Raw genomic sequence first — 19,947 nt, forward strand, 5'->3', positions numbered from 1 at the left:
AGAGCTGGCAAATATATAATACACCAAGAGAAGGTTTATATTGTTTATTGAAAATATGCTATAGTTATCCCGTTTTTGTAAAAGTCATTTCTCTAAGGGAGGTAAGGCTATGTGCGATAGTTGCTTTCTTCTTTTAGTTTGTGTGTGCTTTATTGACAAATTTTCTGTACTGCAAGTGATTTTGGGAAGTTAGCAGTATCACAGCTTACTGTCATTACTACTACGACCAAGACCACAAGCGCCAAAAATGCTTCGCTGCCCTAGGACAAACAAACCCTGCCGCCACGGGCTTCGCTTTCCTTTTCAAGGTTTGCCTCGCGGGCTTCCTCTCTGGTCTTTCGCCGGGGTCCTGGTCTGTGCTCGCAGGGACATCTGCAGCGCCCCCTCCCGGCGCGGAGGACGCCGTTCGGGGTGAGGCTCCCGCCGCGCAGCCCGACGGGAAACTGCCACTCCGGGTCGCCGGTGAGCGCCTCGCCCGAGGCCGCAACAAGCGTCCGACGCATGCGCGGCCTCGGTCCTGGCGCGCCCGGAGCGGGGCGCGGTTGGGGCGCCGCCCGGGCCAAAGAGCTAGCCGAGCCTGCGGGAGGTTGTCAGACGCCTCGGTTCTCTGCTCTCCGGCAGCTGCGGCCCTTCGCCATGTAGGAGAGGGCGCGAGAGGCGGGCAGCCGGCCCTGGCAGCTCTCCAGTGAGCTGCCGCAGGGGCGTTTGCCGCCCTCGTGCCGAGGCCGCTGCGCGTCCTAGTGGGGACTGCGGGGACTCCTGGCGCTCCGCGAGGGAGGTGGGCGCTGCCCGGCTCTGACACAGCCCGGAAGGTGGGCGTGGGCACACCGCTCCGCCTGCTCCCTAGAATCTGATGGCGCCGAAGTCCAGCGTTGTCACAGCACTGAACCCTAGGACATTGTTGTCAAGTGTAGTGTGGGCTGCATTTTATCTTGGCACACTCATAGTTCTGGGCTTGTGGTGTGTTTTCAGGGCTCTTGGGTCACGCTGCATAATGGAGGGCTCTGGGCCTGGCCTGAACTATGCAGCCATTGTGTCCTTAGTGGTCCTGACTTGGGTTTTTTGAAGGACCAACCCTAGATTCTGGGGCATAGGAAGTTCCAAGACTTGGGCCCCGATGTAAGTTTCAACTAAAATGATTTTCTCCCCTCGGCCCCGATCCTGGCTCCTAAGAGCAAAGCTGCTTTTGTGAGGTACAGAGCAGTCCCACCTGGAGGATGGCCCGTCTGAGCCAGAGCTCTCACTTCCTCTGAACAAAGGAAGACAAGGCTGAGAAAGACCTAGATTTGTACGGCTAGAAGAAGTGTGTGATCCTTGTGCTCCACAAGCCACCCTAAACTGTGAGACAACGGGAGGTGTGTGGTAGATTTCAGAAGAGAGGTGAGCTGGGGCTAAGGCAACGGGCAGGTCTGCCCAGGAAATGTCACTTCATCTGCAGGATTGAGAGAGTCTGGTCTAGGGCAAGAAATACCACCTATTGCTGAGAAAATTGTTTTAAACCCCCCAACAGCCTTTGACTTTTTTCAAATTCTCCATTCTTTCAGATCCTAAGGGACCCTCACATCATGCTCCTTACCACAGGTGGCCTTGAGAAATGTGGGTGCTTTCTCCATCCCGGTGTACACACTCAGAAAGCAGTGCAGGAAAGAACTTCCTGGAGTACCAGCTTTTGTCTAACATGAAAGATGAAAAACATGGAGCTCTGGAGGGTGAGTGTCCAGGTCATCCCATTCATTAGTATCCTAGACAATAGTCAGAATTCCTGACATAAGTTAAAATCAGTTTCTGTCAAAAGACTGAGAAACTACTGCCAAGGTAGTTAAGGGCCAAAGGGCATTCTCCTACAGGAGCACATTTTATCCAGCGGTGTGTAGAGCTTTATAGGCAGGAGAAATTCAGGAGGCTCAGGGCAGGTCAGATCTCTTGTGATCCATTCTTTCTTTCTTTCACAGCTCTACCTTCCTAGTTCTTTAAGTGTTTCCTAGCACAGCAGAAAATGATCAGATCTCAGATGAGTTGTTTATTTTTTGTTCCCTACTTGATTTACAATGTCTTAGATTAGAATGGAAATGTAGAAATAGATGAAAATCAACTTCAGGGAAAATGCACAAGAGTTGATCAATATTAGAACAAAGCGATATGCGGAATTATGTAGATTCAATGATTTTACAGCAAATTTGTTTGATCTTTCTGATGGTCATAGCAAAAATGCTGTTCTCTGTTATATGATTTCATTGGCTATTAAAAGAAATCAAGAATTCTGCATGAGATATGAACAGTTCTTGGCATTGAAGTCCAAAAAATGTTCTTTTCCTGGTTTTCCTGTAGGTAACATAGTAAATAGTCTTTTTTTTTTTTTTTTTCCGAGACAGAGTCTCACTTTGTTGCCCAGGCTAGAGTGAGTGCCGTGGCGTCAGCCTAGCTCACAGCAACCTCAAACTCCTGGGCTCAAGCAATCCTCCTGCCTCAGCCTCCCGAGTAGCTGGGACTACAGGCATGCGCCACCATGCCCGGCTAATTTTTTCTATATATATATTTAGCTGTCTATATAATTTCTTTCTATTTTTAGTAGAGATGGGGTCTCGCTCTTGCTCAGGCTGGTCTCAAACTCCTGAGCTCAAACGATCCGCCCACCTCGGCCTCCCAGGGTGCTAGGATTACAGGCGTGAGCCACCGCGCCCGGCGGTAAATAGTCTTTCAATGAGTACCGGAAATCAATGCAGCCTGCTGCCTGTGATCGTGCCTGAGGGGAAGCAGAGCACTTTGTGCTAGTGGAGTTCTCAGTCAGTACATGTTTCTAAGGGTCTGCGTGTGTCCCTTAGACCTTTTACTGATGGTTCCTGCTTGATCTAGGTGTGGAACCTGGGGTATGTGCAAGAGAGAATGGATTATATCACCTTCAGATAAACTCCTTAAATATTATGTATAGATTGGACAGCAGGTAGGTTAAAGTTGTATTTTCTAGCAAATGTCTCACCTTTTTCCTTTTGTATTTCAAACTGCCTGACTGGCTGGATCTGTCTGGTAAGGGATACCAGTGACCTTATTATGGCAAATGTCATGGATACTTTAGTGCTTGCCTGTTTTTTTTGACAGAGTCTTACTCTGTTGCCTTGGCTAGAGTGCTGTGGCGTCAGCCTAGCTCACAGCAACCTCTGACTCCTGGGCTCAAGCAATCCTTCTGCCTCAGCCTCCCAAGTAGCTGGGACTACAGGCATGCGCCACCGTGCCTGGCTAATTTTTTCTATATATATTTTTAGCTGTCCATATAATTTCTTTCTATTTTTAGTAGAGATGGGGTCTTGCTCTTGCTCAGGCTGGTATTGAACTCCTGAGCTCAAACAATCCTCCCACCTTGGCCTCCCAGAGTGCTAGGATTACAGGCGTGAGCCACTGCGCCCGGCCTAGTGCTTGCCTTAATTGAGCATTCTGTCCAGTTGATGCTCATGTCATCTCTCCCAGAATGTCTTATTGTTTGGTTTCTGATCTGGTCCTCCTTCTGTGATTATTTCTTTTCTGTCGTCCATAGAGTCTTCTTCCTCTTCCTGCTTCTTGTTATTACTGCATCTAGGGGTCCATTCTTGATCTCTTTCTATCCTCACTCTCCTGGTCTTGCTGATATGTGTCCTCTCCTTTCTGAGGTCGCACCATCTGCTGAGATGCTTGGCTCTGGGTCTCTAGCCTAGACTTCTCTACCTTAGACTCTAATGGCCAATTAGAGTGCTCGTCATCTCTGTGTAGCTCATCCAAAGGCCCCTCAAGCTCCACAGATCCAAAGAGAAAGTTGTTATTTATAGTCTCTAGTCTTCTCCTTTCTTTCCCATAGAACGTCAGCCAGTTCATCATACAAATGACAAACATTTATCTTCACTGCTGTCCTTTACCTACTACCTGCACATTGAGTCAGTGATCAAGTCTTATGACTTTCAAGTTGTTAATCTTTCTTTCTTGTTTTGAAGTTGAGGCAAAGTGCACAAATCTTAAGTGCACAACTTGATGAATTTTCATATGCCACACACCTGGATAACTGTCACCCAGCTCAAGATGAGGGGCATTTCGTTTTCTGCACTGTGGAAGGCTGCCTTGTGTTCTCTCCAAGATTGTACTTGTCCACTCTCACCTAAGAGTAACTGTTATTTTGACCTCTATCATCTGTTGAAAATCAGGGACCATATATGTGAGTATCTCTTTTTGAATTCTCAGTTGTGTTGCAGTTGTCTCTTTATCAAGCCTTGTGCTGATACCACCCTGCCCTTATTATTGTAGCATTATAAAAAGTGTTCATATCTGCGGGTATAAGTTCTCTACCTTTGTTCTTCAAGATTGTCTTGGCTACTTTAGGTCCTTTGTTTTTCAGTATAAACTTTATAATCACCTTGTCAATCCGCTTGCCTCCCCACAGCCTTAATCTGCTGGACTTCAGTATTGTATTACATCTATAGATCGATTTGGGAGAATGGTCATGTTAATACTAACTTTTTCCTTTCATGAACATGACATTCCTCTCAGTTTACTTAGGTCTTCTTTGATTTTTCTCAGCAGTGTTTGGCACTTTTCCATGTGGATGTCTTGTACTTCTTTTGTTAGCTTTATCCTAGGTATTTGAAAATTTTTTCCCCATTTGGGTGTTGCTAGTATGTAATTGGTTTTGTATATTGAACTTGTACTTAGTGATCTTACCATTTATTAACTCTAACATTTTATCTGTAGATTATTTTAGATTTTCTACCTACACATTTATTTTATATGAAAATGTCTTCCTTCTTCATCTTTAAACTTTTATTTATTTTTCTTTCTATATTGCAGTAGCCCTAGCTCTAATGTTCAATGAAATTGAGGTAGTACATGCTTATTTTCTTCCCAGTCTCAAGGGAAAATTTTCAATGTTTTATCATTTAGTATATGTTTACTATCAGTTTTTTGGTAGGTATTTTTTTGGCATTATTATTGAGATGATTATATGGTTTTCTCCTTTATTCTTTCAGTGGATTGATTGCTATTAACCTATTGATTGAGATAATTCTGTTAATGTTTTGACTTTCAAATGTTAAATCAGTCTGTTTTGGGGGGCGGGGAATCACACTTGGGGTCGATGTTCTTTCCTTTTAAAATATATTTTATGATAAATTGTTAGGGATTTTGGTGTCTTCGTTCTTGAGATAGATTATTTTCCTTTATTTCTATTTTTTTTTTTTTTTTTTTTACAAACAGGGTTTCAGTCTGTTTCCTGGGGTAGAATGTAGTGCTGTGATCATAGCTCACTGCAGCCTCAAACTTTGGGGCTCAAGTGACCCTCCTGCCTCAGCCTCCTGAGTAGCCGGGACTACAGGTGCATGCTGCCTAGACTGGCTAATTTTTCTTTTTTCTTTTTTTTTTTTTTTTTTCCACCTGAAGAAAAGCAGCAGGTATAATTTTTCTATCTTTTGTAGAGATAGGGTATTGCTATTGCCCAGGCTGGTCTTGAACTTCTGGACTCCAGTGGTCCTCCTGCCTTGGCCTTCCAAAGTACTCGTATTACAGGCATGAGCCACTGTGCCCAGCCCTAGCTAATTTTTAAAAAATTTTTTTTATAGTTATAGGGTCTTGCTATGTTGTCCAGGATGGTCCTCAGCTCCTGGCCTCAAGCAGTCCTCCTGCCTCAGCCTCTCAAAGTGCTAGGATTATAGGCATGAGCCACCACACTGCCTTCTTATAATGTCTTTGTCAGGTTTTATATCAATTTTATGCTGGCCTCAAAAAACATGTTAAGTGTTTCCTCTTTGTCTTTTCTTTGGAAATGATTGTGTAAGATGGGTGTTATTTATTCCTTAATTGCTTTTTAAAATTCAACAGCAAATTTATCTAGGTTCTGGATTTTCTTTATGGAAAGTTTTTAAATTATAGGTTTTATTTCTTTATATTAGGGAAATTATCCTTCAGATCATGATATGAGTTGTTTCTTCCTAGTTTGTCACTTATCATCATCAGGGGGGTGGCAGGTGGCATTTGTTCCAGGGCAAAGCTACACCTGACACGTACCAGTTCAGATAACCTCAGTCACACTGATCAGATACTTTGCTTTCTGTCTCTGTATCTCCAAGGCTGATCTCCAGGGAAGGAGCCAGACATCAGCATCTTGATAAGAACTTAAAGCCTTCACCCTGTCTCACCTCTTAATGTTTTAAGTCAAGGTCAACAGTGCCCTCCAGTGGTGAAGTCCTAGTCTTCCTCTTACACGACCTTTTAGCTGCATTTGGCTCTATTGATTATAGGCATATCTTGTTTTATTGGGCTTTGCAGATAATTTTTTTTTTGTAAGTTGAAGGTTTGTGGCAACCATGCTTTGATGAAGCCTGTGGATATCAATTTTCTAACAGCATGTGCCCACTTTGTGTCTCTGTGTCACGTCTTGGTAATTCTCACAATATTTCAAACTCCATTATATCTGTTATGGTGATCTGTGATCGGTGATCGTTGATGTTACTATTGTAATTGTACTACACCCATATAAGATGGCGAACTTAAGCGATAAATGTTGTGTGTGTTCTGACTGTTCCACCAACCAGCTGTTGCAGTCTCTCTCCCTTTCCTCGGTCCTCCCTATTCCCTGAGACACAATATTGAAATTAGGTCAATTAATTACCCTACAATAGCCTCTAAGTGTTCAAATGAAAGGAAGAGTTGCTTGTCTCCTAACTCTTTCAAGCTTTAAATCAAAAGTGAGGAAGGCATATTGAGAGCCAAGATAGGTCAAAAGTTAGGCTTGCCTCAAACAGGCAAGTTATAAATGCAAAGGGAAGGTTCTTGAGGAATGATAAGAAAGTGAAACGGCCTCATTTCTGATATGGAGAAAGTTTTAGTGGATGGGATAGAAGATCCAGCCAGCTACAACAACATTCCTTTAAGCCAAAGCCTAATCCAGAGCAAGGCCCTATCACTCTTCAATTCTTTGAAGGCTGAGGAAGCTACAGAAGAAAAGCTTGAAGATAGAGGGAATTGGTTTGTGAGGTTTAAGGGAAGAAGCTATTTTCATAATGTAAAAGTGCGAGATGGGCTGGGCGTAGTGGCTCATGCTCTTAGTACTTTGGGATGCTGAGGCAGGAGGATGACTTGAGCCCAGGAGTTGGAAGTTGCAGTGGGCTATGGACAAGAGTACCACTGCAGTCTAGCCTGGGCAAGAGATTGAGACCCTGTCTCAAAAAAAAAAAAAAAAAAAAAAAGTGCAAGTGCAAGATGAAGCAGCAAGTGCTGATGTAGAAGCTAAGATCATTGATGAAGGTGACTACACTAAACAACAGATTTTCAGTGTAGACAGAAAGGCCGCCTTCTGTTGGATGAAGATGCCATATAGGACTTTCATAGCTAGAGAAGAGAAGTCAATGCCAGAGTTCAAAGAGTCAAAGGACAGGCTGGCTGTCTTGTTAGGGACTAATACAGCTCATGACTTTAAGTGCAAGCCAATGCTCATTTACAATTCTGAATATCTTAGGGCCCTTAACAATTATGCTAAAACCTGTGTTCTGTAAATGGAACCACAAAGCCTAGATGACAGCTGATCTGCCTCAGCATGGTACACTGAATATTTTAAGCCCACTGTTGAGACCTACTGCTTAGAAGAAAAGATTGCTTTGCAAATATTACTACTCATTGGCAGTACACCTGGTTACCAAAGAGCTCTGATGGAGATGTCCAAGGAGATTAATGTTGTTTTCATGCTGGCTAGCATGGCTTCATTCTGCAGCCAGTTACTCCATGGATCAAGGAGTAATTTTGGCTTTCAAATCTTATTATTTAAGAAATATATTTATAAGGCTACAGCTGCTGTAGGTAGTGATTCCTCTGATGGATCTGGGCAACATAAATTGAAAACCTGAAAAGGATTCACCATTCTAGGTGCCATTAAGAACATTCATGATTCATGGGAAGAGGTGCTTTGTAATCCCAGCTATTTGGGAGGCTGAGGCAAGGAGGATCACTTGAGGCTGCAGTGAGCTATGATGGTGCCACTGCACTCCAGCCTGGGTGACAAAGCAAGATCCTGTCTTTAAAATGAATGAATAAATAAAACCATCTACATTAGCAGGAGTTTGGAAGAAATTGATTCCAACCCTTGTGGATGACTTTCAGGGGTTCAAGACTTCAGTGGACAAATTCACTGCAGATGTGATGGAAATGGCAAGAGAACTAGAATTAGAAGTACGGTCTGAAGATGTGACTGAATTGATGAAATCTCATGATAAAACTTGGATGGATGAGGAGTTGCTTCTTATGGATGAACCAAGAGAGTGGTTTCTTGAGGTGGAATCTACTCCTGGTGAAGATCCTGTGAACATTGTTGAGACAACAAAGGATTTAGATATATAAACTTAGTAAAGAAGCAGCAAAGTTTGAGAGGTTCGACTCCAATTTTGAAAGAAGTTCTACTGTGGGTAAAATGCTATCAAACAGCATCTCATGCTACAGACTACAGAGAAATCTTCTGTGAAAGGAAGAGTTAACTGATGCAGCTGACTTCATTAAGAAATTGCCACAGCCATCGCCACCTTTAGCAGCCACCACCCTGATCGGTCAGCAGTCATCAACATTGAGGCAAGACCCTGCACCGACAAAAAGATTACAACTTGCTGAAGGCTCAGATGGCCATTAACATTTTTTTTTAGCAATAAAGTATTTTTTTTCTTTCTTAATTTCTTTTTTTTCTTTAAGTCAAAACGTGTTGCCTTCATAAGGTATTTTTTTAATTAGGATTTGTACATTGGTTTTTTACATGCAATGCTGTTGTATACTTAATAGACTAACAGTAAAGTGTAAATATAACTTTTGTATGCACTGGGAAACCAAAATATCTGCATGACTCACCTTACTCCAATATTCACTTCATTGCGGTGGTCTGGTGTGCCTGTACTCTTTTCTTGTGATTGACTTTATTCATTTGGTTTATAGGACACCACATTCTTTTAACTTTCCTTCGCTCTCATTGTTTGCTGGTTTCTCCTTTTCATCCTACCTCTGAATGTTCATGTGCAGTCCTTGGTCCTTGTCCTTTCTCTAAGGTCCTTCCCCTTGGTGATGTTGTTTGCTTTCATCAGTACTTTCCTGATAACTCCTGGGGCCTGGTCATTCCCGATAATATCTCTAGCTCAGATTTCTTTTTGCACTTAGGCTGCATATATCTAACTGTCCACTCTGCGTCTCTACTGGAGTGTTTTATAGACCCAAGCTCAACATGACTAAAACTGGCTTCCTGGGCGGGGCGTGGTGGCTCACACCTGTAATCCTAGCACTCTGGGAGACCGAGGCAGGAGGACCACTCGAGGTCAGGAGTTCAAGACTAGCCTGAGCAAGAGCGAGACCCTGAATAGAAAAATAGAAAGAAATTAGCTGGACAACTAGAAATATATATAAAAAAAATTAGCCGGGCATGGTGGCGCATGCCTATAGTCCCAGCTACTCAGGAGGCTGAGGCAGAAAGATTGCTTGATCCTGGGAGTTTGAGGTTGCTGTGAGCTAGACTGACGCCACGGCACTCTAGCCTGGGGAACAGAGTGAGACTCTGTCTCAAAAAACAAAAAAACAAACTGGCTTCCTGGATTCCACCTACCAAACGTTCACCCTCTAGAGCCTTCCTTCCCCTTTTTGATAGCAGACCCCTTGGAATTGTCTTTGACCTGTTTTTCTCAATGTGCCACATCTTACTTGTCAGCAGAACTCTGGGCCATACATCCTGAATATATCCACAGAATGTGACGCCTCTTCTGGTCCTCTCTGTGACATCTCTTACCTGGATTACAGAAGAGTCACACAGCAGTTTCTCTGCTGCTCAGTCCTGGCCCCTGCCATAGCATCCCGAGTGCCCTCGAAGGACGGGAGTTGAGTTACTCTACCTTCGTCCTGTGCCTAACTTTTACATAAAAGCCAAAGTTCCCGTAGGGCTTATGTGGCCCATTACTTTTCTGACTTCACCTCTTGATCACTCTGCTCCAGCCTGACTTGCCTTTTTGCTGTACATACTAGGCACAACGCCACCTTTGTCCTTGCACCAAACGTGCCCTCTTCCTGGTATGCTTGCCCAGCCACAGGGCTCCCTCTCCCCACCTCAGGACCGTGTGTCCTCTACACAAACTCCCACCCCCTTTCCTTGGTCCACTTTGTATTTTTAACACAGCACTTCTCATCTAGCATACTCTGCAGTTTTCTTCTTATACGGTTTATTGTTTATTTTCCCCCTCTTGGGTGAATATGATCCTCCTGCAGGCTTTGTTTTTCACTGTTGTCTCCCAAGTGCCTAGCGTAGTGACTGGCACATAAAAAGTATTCAAAAGTCATTAAATGAGTGAACTTTTATGTATGTTTAGTTTTAGGCATCTCCTTTGTAAGTACCATGTAGTAATAGCTGAAGTTTTAAAATCTAATTTAAGATTTTCTACCTTTTTATAACAGGGTTAATATATTATTGCATGAGTGTTGCCTTGTTTTGTGTTTTTTATATACTGAAATACATATTTTTTAAGAGACAGAGTCTCACTCTTACCCAGGCTGGAGTGCAGTGGCACCATCATAGCTTGTCATCACCTTGCATTCCTGGGGTCAAATGATCTTCCTGCCTCAGCCTCCCAAGTAGCTGGGACTATGGATACGCACCATCATGCCCGGCTAATTTTTTTCATTTGTAGAGACAGGGTCTTGCGATGTTACACAGGCTGATCTCAAACTCCTGGCCTCAAGTGATCCTCCTGTCTCAGCCTCTCAAAGTGCTGGGATTATAGGCATGAGTCACCATACCCAGCCAGAAATGCATTTTTATATAGTGAGGTCTAGGGTTTTTTTTTAATGACAGATTACCTCATTTATAATTATGTCAACCTCATTTAATAAGTTGATCATCCTTTGCCTCATGAAATTGAAATTGTGACCTTACCATTTATTAAGAGACTCTTTCTATATATTTGAATCTATTTCTCAAGTTCTTCCTTTCTTCTGATACATTTTTCTTAGGATTAGAGGAGCTTCTTTGTAATAAATAGTAATATCTAGCAAGGCAAGCTCCCTTTATAGTTTTTGTTTTGCATATACCTTTTTTCTTCTTTGAATTAAAAATAATATCCAGTGGATCTTCTCCACCTGTTATAATAACAATTGAAAAACAACCACCAAAAATGTTGGCTTACTAAATGAAATTTCCTTAAAATTTTATGTCAATTTTGGTGGTTTGATATTTTGATAAATAAATCTTACCTCTTAGGAGCATTGTTTTACGTTCTTCCAAAACATTTTTTAAAATAACAGCTTTACTGAGTCATATACCATATAACTTACCCTTTTAAAGTATACATTTCAGTGGTTTTTAGTATGTTATATTCACAGAATATTTTCTTTGCCTCTAAGAGAAGCCCTGTACTCATTGGCAGTCCTTTCTCATTCTCCCCTCCTCCAGCCCTTGGCAATATTAACCTACTTTTTGTCTCTACATATTTGCCTATTCTGGAAATTTCATATAAATGGAACCATACAATGTGTGCCTTTTGTGACTGGCTTCTTTCACTTAGCATACACGGTTTTCAAAGTTTGTCCATGCTGTAGCATGTTTCAGTCCATCATTCTTCTTTACTGCTGAATAATATTCCATTGTGTGAATATGCCACATTTTGTCTATCCAATTATCAGTTAATGGACATTTGGGTTATTTTCACTTTTTTTTGGCTATTATTAGTAATGCTACTATGAACATTTGTGTACAAGGTTTTGTGTAGACCTATGCTTTCAGCTCTCTTGAGTTCCTAAAAGTGGAATTGCTGGGTTGTTTGGTAACTATTTTTAGCTTTTGAGGAACTATTTTCCATGGTGGCCGCACTTTGACATTTCCACCAGCAATATATGAAGATTCCAATTTCTCCACATCCTTGCCAACACTTGTCTATTCTTTTGATTGTAGACATCCTAGGGACTGTGAAGTGGTATCTCACTGTGGTTTTGATTTACATTTTCCTGATAAATAATGATGTCAAACATCTTTTTATGTGCTTATTGGCCATTTTTGTATCTTCTTTGGAGAAATATCTATTAAAATCCTTTGCCCATTTAAAGTATTGGATTATTTGTCTTTTATTGAGTTGTAGGAGATCTTTATATATTCTGAATATAAGTACCATACCAGATATATGATTTTTTCCCAGCATTTTAAATAAGTTTTGATCTGAATCATATATTTTCTAGTTATTTATAATTTTTGGTATTATTTCTAAACTGTCTTTTTTCTCCCATTTTGATGATTAAGTGGTTATTGCTAACATATTTAATATAATTAAAAACTTACATCTAATTGCTCATGAGCGAGTGGTTTTTGTCTGTGACTAAGATTAATGTATTGATGTAACAACTCATGTTGATTGGTTTCATATCATTGAACTGGCCTTACATTATTAGAAAAAGCCCTATATGATTTTTCATTTATTTGAAAAAAATTATTAAGCACCTACTATGTTTTAGGGGCATGGTCCACTAAGAAAAACAGAAAGCCACCACTTACATAGAGAGCATATTCTAATGGGTCATGATACACACACACACACACACACACACATATATATGTGTGTGTGTGTGTGTGTGTGTGCGCGCATATTTTTTTTTTTTTTGAGACAGTCTCACTTTGTTGCCAGGGCTGGAGTGCCATGACATCAGCCTAACTCACAGCAACCTCAAACTCCTGGATTCAAGTGATCCTTCTGCCTCAGCCTCCTAAGTAGCTGGGACTACAGGCATGCACCACCATGCCTGGCTAACGTTTTTCTATATATTTTTAGTTGTCTGGTTAATTTCTTTCTTTCTTTCTTTTTTTTTTTTTTTTTGAGACAGAGTCTTGCTTTGTTGCCCGGACTAGAGTGCTGTGGCGTCAAGCTCACAGTAACCTCAAACTCCTGGGCTTAAGCAATCCTTCTGCCTCAGCCTCCCAAGTAGCTGGGACTACAGGCATGCACCACCATGCCCAGCTAATTTTTTTCTCTATATATTTTTAGCTGTCCAGATCGTTTCTTTCTGGGTTTTTTTTTTTTTTTTTTTTTGTAGAGATGGGGTCTCGCTCTTGCTCAAGCTGGTCTCGAACTCCTGACCTCGAGTGATCCTCCTGCCTTGGCCTCCCAGAGTGCTAGGATTACAGGTGTGAGCCATCATGCCTGGCCATATTATTAATATTTAAAAAAATATACTCCTGGCTGGGTGCGGTGACTCATGACTCATCATTAACAGATTTGCGAATGTCATTTTTTATTATTGGTCTGATTATGTTCTTTAGGAATTGATTTTATTAAAATTTTATTCCTAAACAACCTGCTTCTTCCTCTATATTCTGAAAATTTTTTTGCTGTGAAGTGTCATGTATGATTTTCCTGTAATTTACTACTCTTCCATCTTTGTGGCTAGATGCCTGTATATATTTATCAGCTCTGTATATTTTGGCTTCTCCTTTTCCCCCCTAATTTTGCCCATTTGGTATGTAATCTCTTTTATGGGACATACTGAAAAAAAAATGCTTTTGGTTTTATTTAGCCTTCCTTATTTATTTTGGCTTTATTTTAATTTTATTAACTTTAGATTTTATCCTTAGTTTTTCATGCTTTCTTTGGTTTATTTTTTTAATTCATGGCCAAATATAAAGCATGTAGGTTTATTTTGTTTTTATCTTTCATTTTTAAGGTAAATATAGAGTTTATAATTACTTTCAATCTTTATTTTCAAAACAAGTTAAAGACAAGTTTTCTCTGATAGCTTTAGTTGTGGCTTTTAAGTTTTCTTGTAATGTAGTCCCCCACCCCCCCCCTTTTTTTTCTTTTTTAGACAGGGTCTCACTCTGTCCCACAGGCTGGAGTGCAGTAGTGTCATCATAGCTCACTGAAACCTCCAATTCTTGGGCTCAAGCAGTCCTCTTGGTTCAGCCTCCTAAGTAGCTAGGACTACAGGGGCAGGCCACCATGCCTGGATAATTTTTTATTTTTTTGTAAAGACAGGGTTCTTGCTTTTGCTCAGGCCGATCTTGAACTCCTGGACTCAAGCCGCCATGGCTTGGCCTCCCACAGTGCTGGGATTACAGGTGTGAGCCACCATGCTGGCCCCAACCCTTCATTTCTTTCTGGGAAATTAGTAATTTGCATGTTGATTACTTTTCTTTCATCTAAAGGTTTTATTTAGAAACTCTTTTATGAGTCAGTGACTTTTTGGTGAGATTATTTTTTTCATTTTGGTATTATAGCAGTAATCAGGCAACGTAGCTTATAAATGCTGTGATTTGTAGAAGTCAGTAATATTTTCTCTAAGAGGAGAGCATAACGTAATGGTGATAAGTGGGGCTTTGTCGTCAGATGACAACCACTCACATTTTCTGTGATAATTTGTATCTTTGGTTTTATATATCCATCTTAGTTTACTACATATATTAGATGAGATTGGGTGCATTCAGGGTAGTATGGCCATAGACAGTTTACTAAATATATTTGAATCTAACATGATAAAATTTATGTCATAATTTATATTATTGATTATAGTTTTTCAGAAGTTTTACTTTGGCTTGTTCAGGTTTCTTTTTTTTTTTTCTTTTAGAGACAGAGTCTCACTCTGTTACCTGGGCTAGAGTGCTGTGGCATCAGCCTAGCTCACAGCAACCTCAAACTCCTGGGTTCCAGCCATCCTCCTGCCTCAGCCTCCTAAATAGCTGGGACTACAAGCATGCACCACCATGCCTGGCTAATTTTTTCCATATATTTTTAGTTGTCCAGATAATTTATTTCTATTTTTAGTAGAGATGGGGTCTGGCTCTTGCTCAGTCTGGTCTCAAACTCCTGACCTCGAGTGATCCTCCCGCCTCGGCCTCCCAGAGTGCTAGGATTACAGGCGTGAGCCACCACCCCCGGCCTATCTGTCCATTTTTGAAAGTCACATTTTTGAAGTACCAAATTAAGGGGTTTTGTTGTCAGATTTCCTAGTCATTTTCTACTAATACAAGTTATTTGATTTTTCTAAACCTGTGGGAGTGAGGAAGTATACCCTTGGGATTTCTTTCATACCAAAAGACCAGTGTATTATAAAGCATGTGAATATATGTCCTTTTCATAAGAAATATGTCAACATTTATAAATGGTGGTAACTTAATCTTATTTCTAGACTTCTGCATAGTTGATGACCTGATGGAGAAGAGCCAGGGAAACCAAGACCAGCATTTGTGGAAAATTGATTTTGTCAACAGCAAAACACTGACTAAGGAAAGAAATAGCGTATTAGGAAAAAACATTTTATCTGTACACAAATCCTGTTCTATTAAGAAAAATACCTGGTAACTATGACTCATATGGAATGAGTTTGAATTATATTTCAGAATTAATTATTAGCAATAGAAACTCCTTGGTAAGGCACATGGGAAATTTCTCCTTTGTAGAAAGCATGAGACTGCTCATACCAGAGGGAAACCGTTTGAACATGATACAAATGGGAAAGCCATCAGTCAGAATGAGGACCTATTTCAGCATGAGGACATGCAAACTCTGAAGCAGTGTTTTGAGTATAATGAGTGTGGGACAGCTTTCCACGAGGAGGCAGCCTTCATTACCCAGAAGAGAGCGTGCTCATGGGAGAAGCCCTGTGAATATAATGAACATGTGAAAGCCTTTTCTGATAGACCAGTATTTATTGTTCGTCAGCAAACTCACACAGGGGAGAATCACTATGAATTTAAAGATTGTGGGAGGAGGTGTGTTGGTGAGACATCAGCTCTAACTAAACACCATAGAGTTATCATGGGGAAGAAATACTGTGAGTGTAATGAGAGTGAGAATAGTTGTGTCAAGAAGGCACTCCTCACTCATCAACAAATTTATAAAGGAGGGAAAACTTTTGATTGTAATAAAGATTGGGAAGTGTTCTGCAAGAAGCCAAATTTCACTCAGCATCAAGAAACACATATAGGAAAGAAAACCTATAAAACTAATCAGTATGCTAGTACATTTTGCAGTAAGCCAAAGCTTCCTATATATCACAAAACACATAGAGGAGAAAAACTGTATGAATGTAGTGAATGTGGGAAAACCTTGAGCCAATAAATCCTCTCTCATTCTGCATCAGAAGATACACAGAGGAGAAAAACCCTATGAATGAACTGAATGTGGGAAATCCTTTGGATATAGTTCAGGCCTTGCAGTAAATAAGAGAACACACACAGAAGAGAAACCCTATGAATGTAATGAATGTGGAAAAAGTTTCTGTGAGAAGTCAAATCGTCGTGTACATCAGAGAACTCACACAAAGGAGAAACCCTATGGATGTAATGAATGTCAGAAAGCCTTCAATGATAGGTCAGCTCTCACAGTACATCAGAGAAAACATACTGGGGAGAAACCCTATGAGTGTAAGGAATGTGGGAAAACCTTCTCCCAGAAGCCAAACTTCATTAATCATCAGAGAACTCACGCAGGAGAGAAACCCTATGAATGTAATGAATTGGAAAATCCTTTCTGTGAAGTCAAAACTTAGAGAACATCATACAATTCACACAGGGGAGAAACGCTATGAATGTAACGAATGTGAGAAAACTTTCTACCACACATCATCTCTCACAGTACATCAGAGAACCCACACAGGAGAGAAACTCTATGAATGTGATGAATGTGGGAAAATTTTCCATCAGAAGTCATCTCTCGCAACACATCAGAGAACACACACCAAGTAGGGAGCAACCCTATGAATGTAATGAAACTTTTTACCAGAATCCTGACTTCACCAAACATCAGAGAGACAACACAGAAGAAATTCCTGCCAACATCCTAAAGGCTCAGAAACCTTCACCCTTTTGTCGGACTCATTGCACAGCAGAAACAACCCAGGGTGGGGATGGAGCACCCAATAAATATGAGAAATCTTTTGCCAAGAATTGACATTGCATTGAACAGCAAATAGTTGATATTGGAAACCTTAGTAATATTTTGAAGCTGTTACAGTGTCAACTTTCAAAGGTTTATACCCTATATCAGCAAGTCTGTACTGAATAGAACTATATCAGTTTGGGATTTGTGAATTTAAATTTAAAAATTTATTTATTAAAATTTTTTTTTTTTTTTTTTAGAGATAGCATCTTGTTCCATTGCCCAGGCTGGAGTGCAGTGGTACAATCATAGCTCATTGTAGCCTCAAACTTCTTGGGTTCAAGCAATCCTCCTGCCTCAGACTCCTTAGTAGCTGGGACTACAGGTGTGCACCACCATGCCTGGCTAATTTTTTCTATATATTTTTAGTTGTCCAGCTAATTTCTTTCTATTTTTTGGTAGAGACGGGGTCTTGCTCTTGCTCAGGCTGGTCTCGAACTCCTGACTTCGAGCAGTCCGGCTTCGGCCTCCCAGAGTGCTAGGATTACAGGTGTGAGCCACCGCACCCGGCCTGTAATTTTTTATTGAAAGCCAGACATGATATGCTTGATAAAGGGAACTGAGGTAAGTAGGCCTTTAGTGTGATGTCTTATGTAGGGTTATACTGAGTTTGCTGTAGTTGTAGGTGTCAGTTTTCATAGTGGTTGCTCTAAGTATAATATTATATTGACTTTAACACAGTTGACTCATGAACATTTTACTACTTTGCATGAAATATGGAAACCTTACTTCCATTTAGGGGCTTTTAACTTCCCACTTTTTTCTTTTTTTTGAGACAGGGTCTCTCTCTGTCACCCAGGCTGGACTGCAGTGGCACAATCATAGCTCACTGCAGCCTTGAACTCCTGGGCTTAAGCAATCCTCTTGCCTCAGCCTCCTGAGTAGCTAGAACTACAGGCATGCGCCACCACGCCCAGGTAATTTTTCTTATTTTTTGTAGGGACAGGATCTCGCTATGGTTGCCCAGGCTGGTCTCAAACTTTGGGCTTCAAGCAATCCCCGCACTTTGCCCTCCCCAAATGCTGGGATTACAGGCATGAGCTGCCACACCTGGCCCTTCCCACTTTTAAATATCATTATCTTGAGTATCAGATGGTGTTTTAATTTTTGTTTCAATCATGAAACATGATTTATAAAACTCATGAGGTAAGGGTAGCTTACTTTATGCACTCATATTCTTGTTCTTTCTGTTATTCTTTCTTACTTTCTGATGCTTCTTTTATCATTTCTTTTTGTTGGAAGAACTGTAGCCATTCTTTAAGGGTAAGTATCCTCATGACAAATTCTTTTAGCTTTTTTTCATCTGAGAGTATCTTTATTTCCTCTTTTTTCCTGAAGGATAATTTCACTGGATAAAAAAATTTCCAGTTAACAATACTTCCCTTCAGCAGTTGAAAAACGTTTCATTTTTTTCTGGCCTCTAAGACATTAGATGAGAAATCCACTGTCATTCAGGTTGGCATTCTTCCATGGGAAATGGTGGTTTCTCTCTAGTTGCTTTTTTACTTTGTTTTTAGTTTTCAGACGATTAACATGATACATCTAGATCTGGATTTCTTTAGGGTTTGGTTAGCTTCTTCAGTCTGTTGGTTTGTACTTTTCATCAAAATTGGGACGTTTTCAGCCATTATTTTTTTGAATATACTTCTAGTTTCATTCTGTCCTCTTTTGGGACCATGATGATACAAATGTTGGATCCTTTGTTACTGCCCCAGAGGTCCCTGAGATTCTGTTGTTTTCTCTTTCTTTTTTCCCTCTGTTGTTCAAATAGGTAAATTCTATTGATCTGTCCTCATGTTCGCTGACTCTGTTTTCTTTTTCTATTTTTTCTTTTTTTTTTTTTTTGAGACGGAGTCTCACTCTGTTGCCCAGGCTAGAGTGAGTGCCGTGGCATCAGCCTAGCTCACAGCAACCTCAAACTCTTGGGCTCAAGCAATCCTCCTGCCTCAGCCTCCTGAGTGGCTGGGACTACAGGCATGTGCCACCATGCCTGGCTAATTTTTTCTATATATATTTTTAGTTGTCCAGATAATTTCTTTCTATTTTTAGTAGAGACGGGGGTCTTGCTCTTGCTCAGGCTGGTCTCGAACTCCTGAGCTCAAACGATCCACCTGCCTCGGCCTCCCAGAGTGCTAAGATTACAGGCGTGAGCCACCGCACCCGGCCTGATTCTGTTTTTGTCACCTATAATTGTTATGAGTTGAATAGTGTTCCCCCAAAAGATAGGATGAAGTCCCAACCTCTGGTACCTGTGAATGTGACCTTATTTAGAAATAGGGTCTTTGCAGATGTAATTAAGTTCAGATGCAGGCAATAGAGTGGGCCCTAATCCAATATGACAGGTGTCCTTAGAAGAAGAGAGAACAGACACAGACACACAGAGGGACAATGATTTGAAGATGGAGACAGAGATTGGGAGTAATGTTGCCACAAGCTAAGGAATGCTTGGGACTGTCAGAAGCTGGAAGAGGCAAGGAAGCATCCTCTGGCCCTGGCAGCACTTTGAGACTCCAGAAACGTGAGGGAATACATTTCTGTTTGAAGCCACCCAGTTTGTGGTACTTTGCTATGGCCGCCCTAGGAAACTAATAAACCAGTTTGTTGAGCTCATCCAGCAAGTTTTTTTATTTCTGTTATTGCATTTTTCAGTTTTATAATTTCCGTTTAGGTCATTGGTATAATTTCAATTTCTTAACTATTTTTTTCATTTGTTTCAAGAGAATTTGTAGTTTTTTGAAGCGTTTTTATTATGGCTGCTTTAAAATTGGGACATCTGATTTACTTCTGTTGAAATCAGTTGATTGTCTTTTCTCATTGGTGATTTTATTTGATGTGCGATTTTCAGTTGTATTTTTTGCTATCCTCTTGGGAGACTCTGAGTCTTTAAATCTTTTATTGCAGCAGACAGTCCTCTGCTTAGGTTTCCCATGCTGGTCCTGGCCCACTATGTGGGTGATAGTTCCAAGGACAGACCCTTGGTCTGTTTGGTTGCACTGGGGCTTCTGTTGGTCCCTGGTGGTACTGCTTGAGGGTAAAGGGCTTTCCTTGGGTGGGAGCGCCAAGCATT

General features: G+C 41.0%; 1 protein-coding gene across 1 annotated transcript; it reads left to right on the plus strand.

Moving 5' to 3' along the window:
* Positions 1-15,086: 15,086 nt before the first annotated feature.
* Positions 15,087-19,909, plus strand: ZNF487 (zinc finger protein 487). Its single transcript, XM_069460944.1, is given in 4 exon segments — positions 15,087-15,248; positions 15,250-15,376; positions 15,379-15,603; positions 19,782-19,909. Coding segments are annotated over 4 exon segments (642 nt in total).
* Positions 19,910-19,947: the final 38 nt, after the last annotated feature.

The sequence above is a fragment of the Eulemur rufifrons genome, chromosome 28, assembly GCF_041146395.1.
Source record: "Eulemur rufifrons isolate Redbay chromosome 28, OSU_ERuf_1, whole genome shotgun sequence".
NCBI lineage: Eukaryota > Metazoa > Chordata > Mammalia > Primates > Lemuridae > Eulemur > Eulemur rufifrons.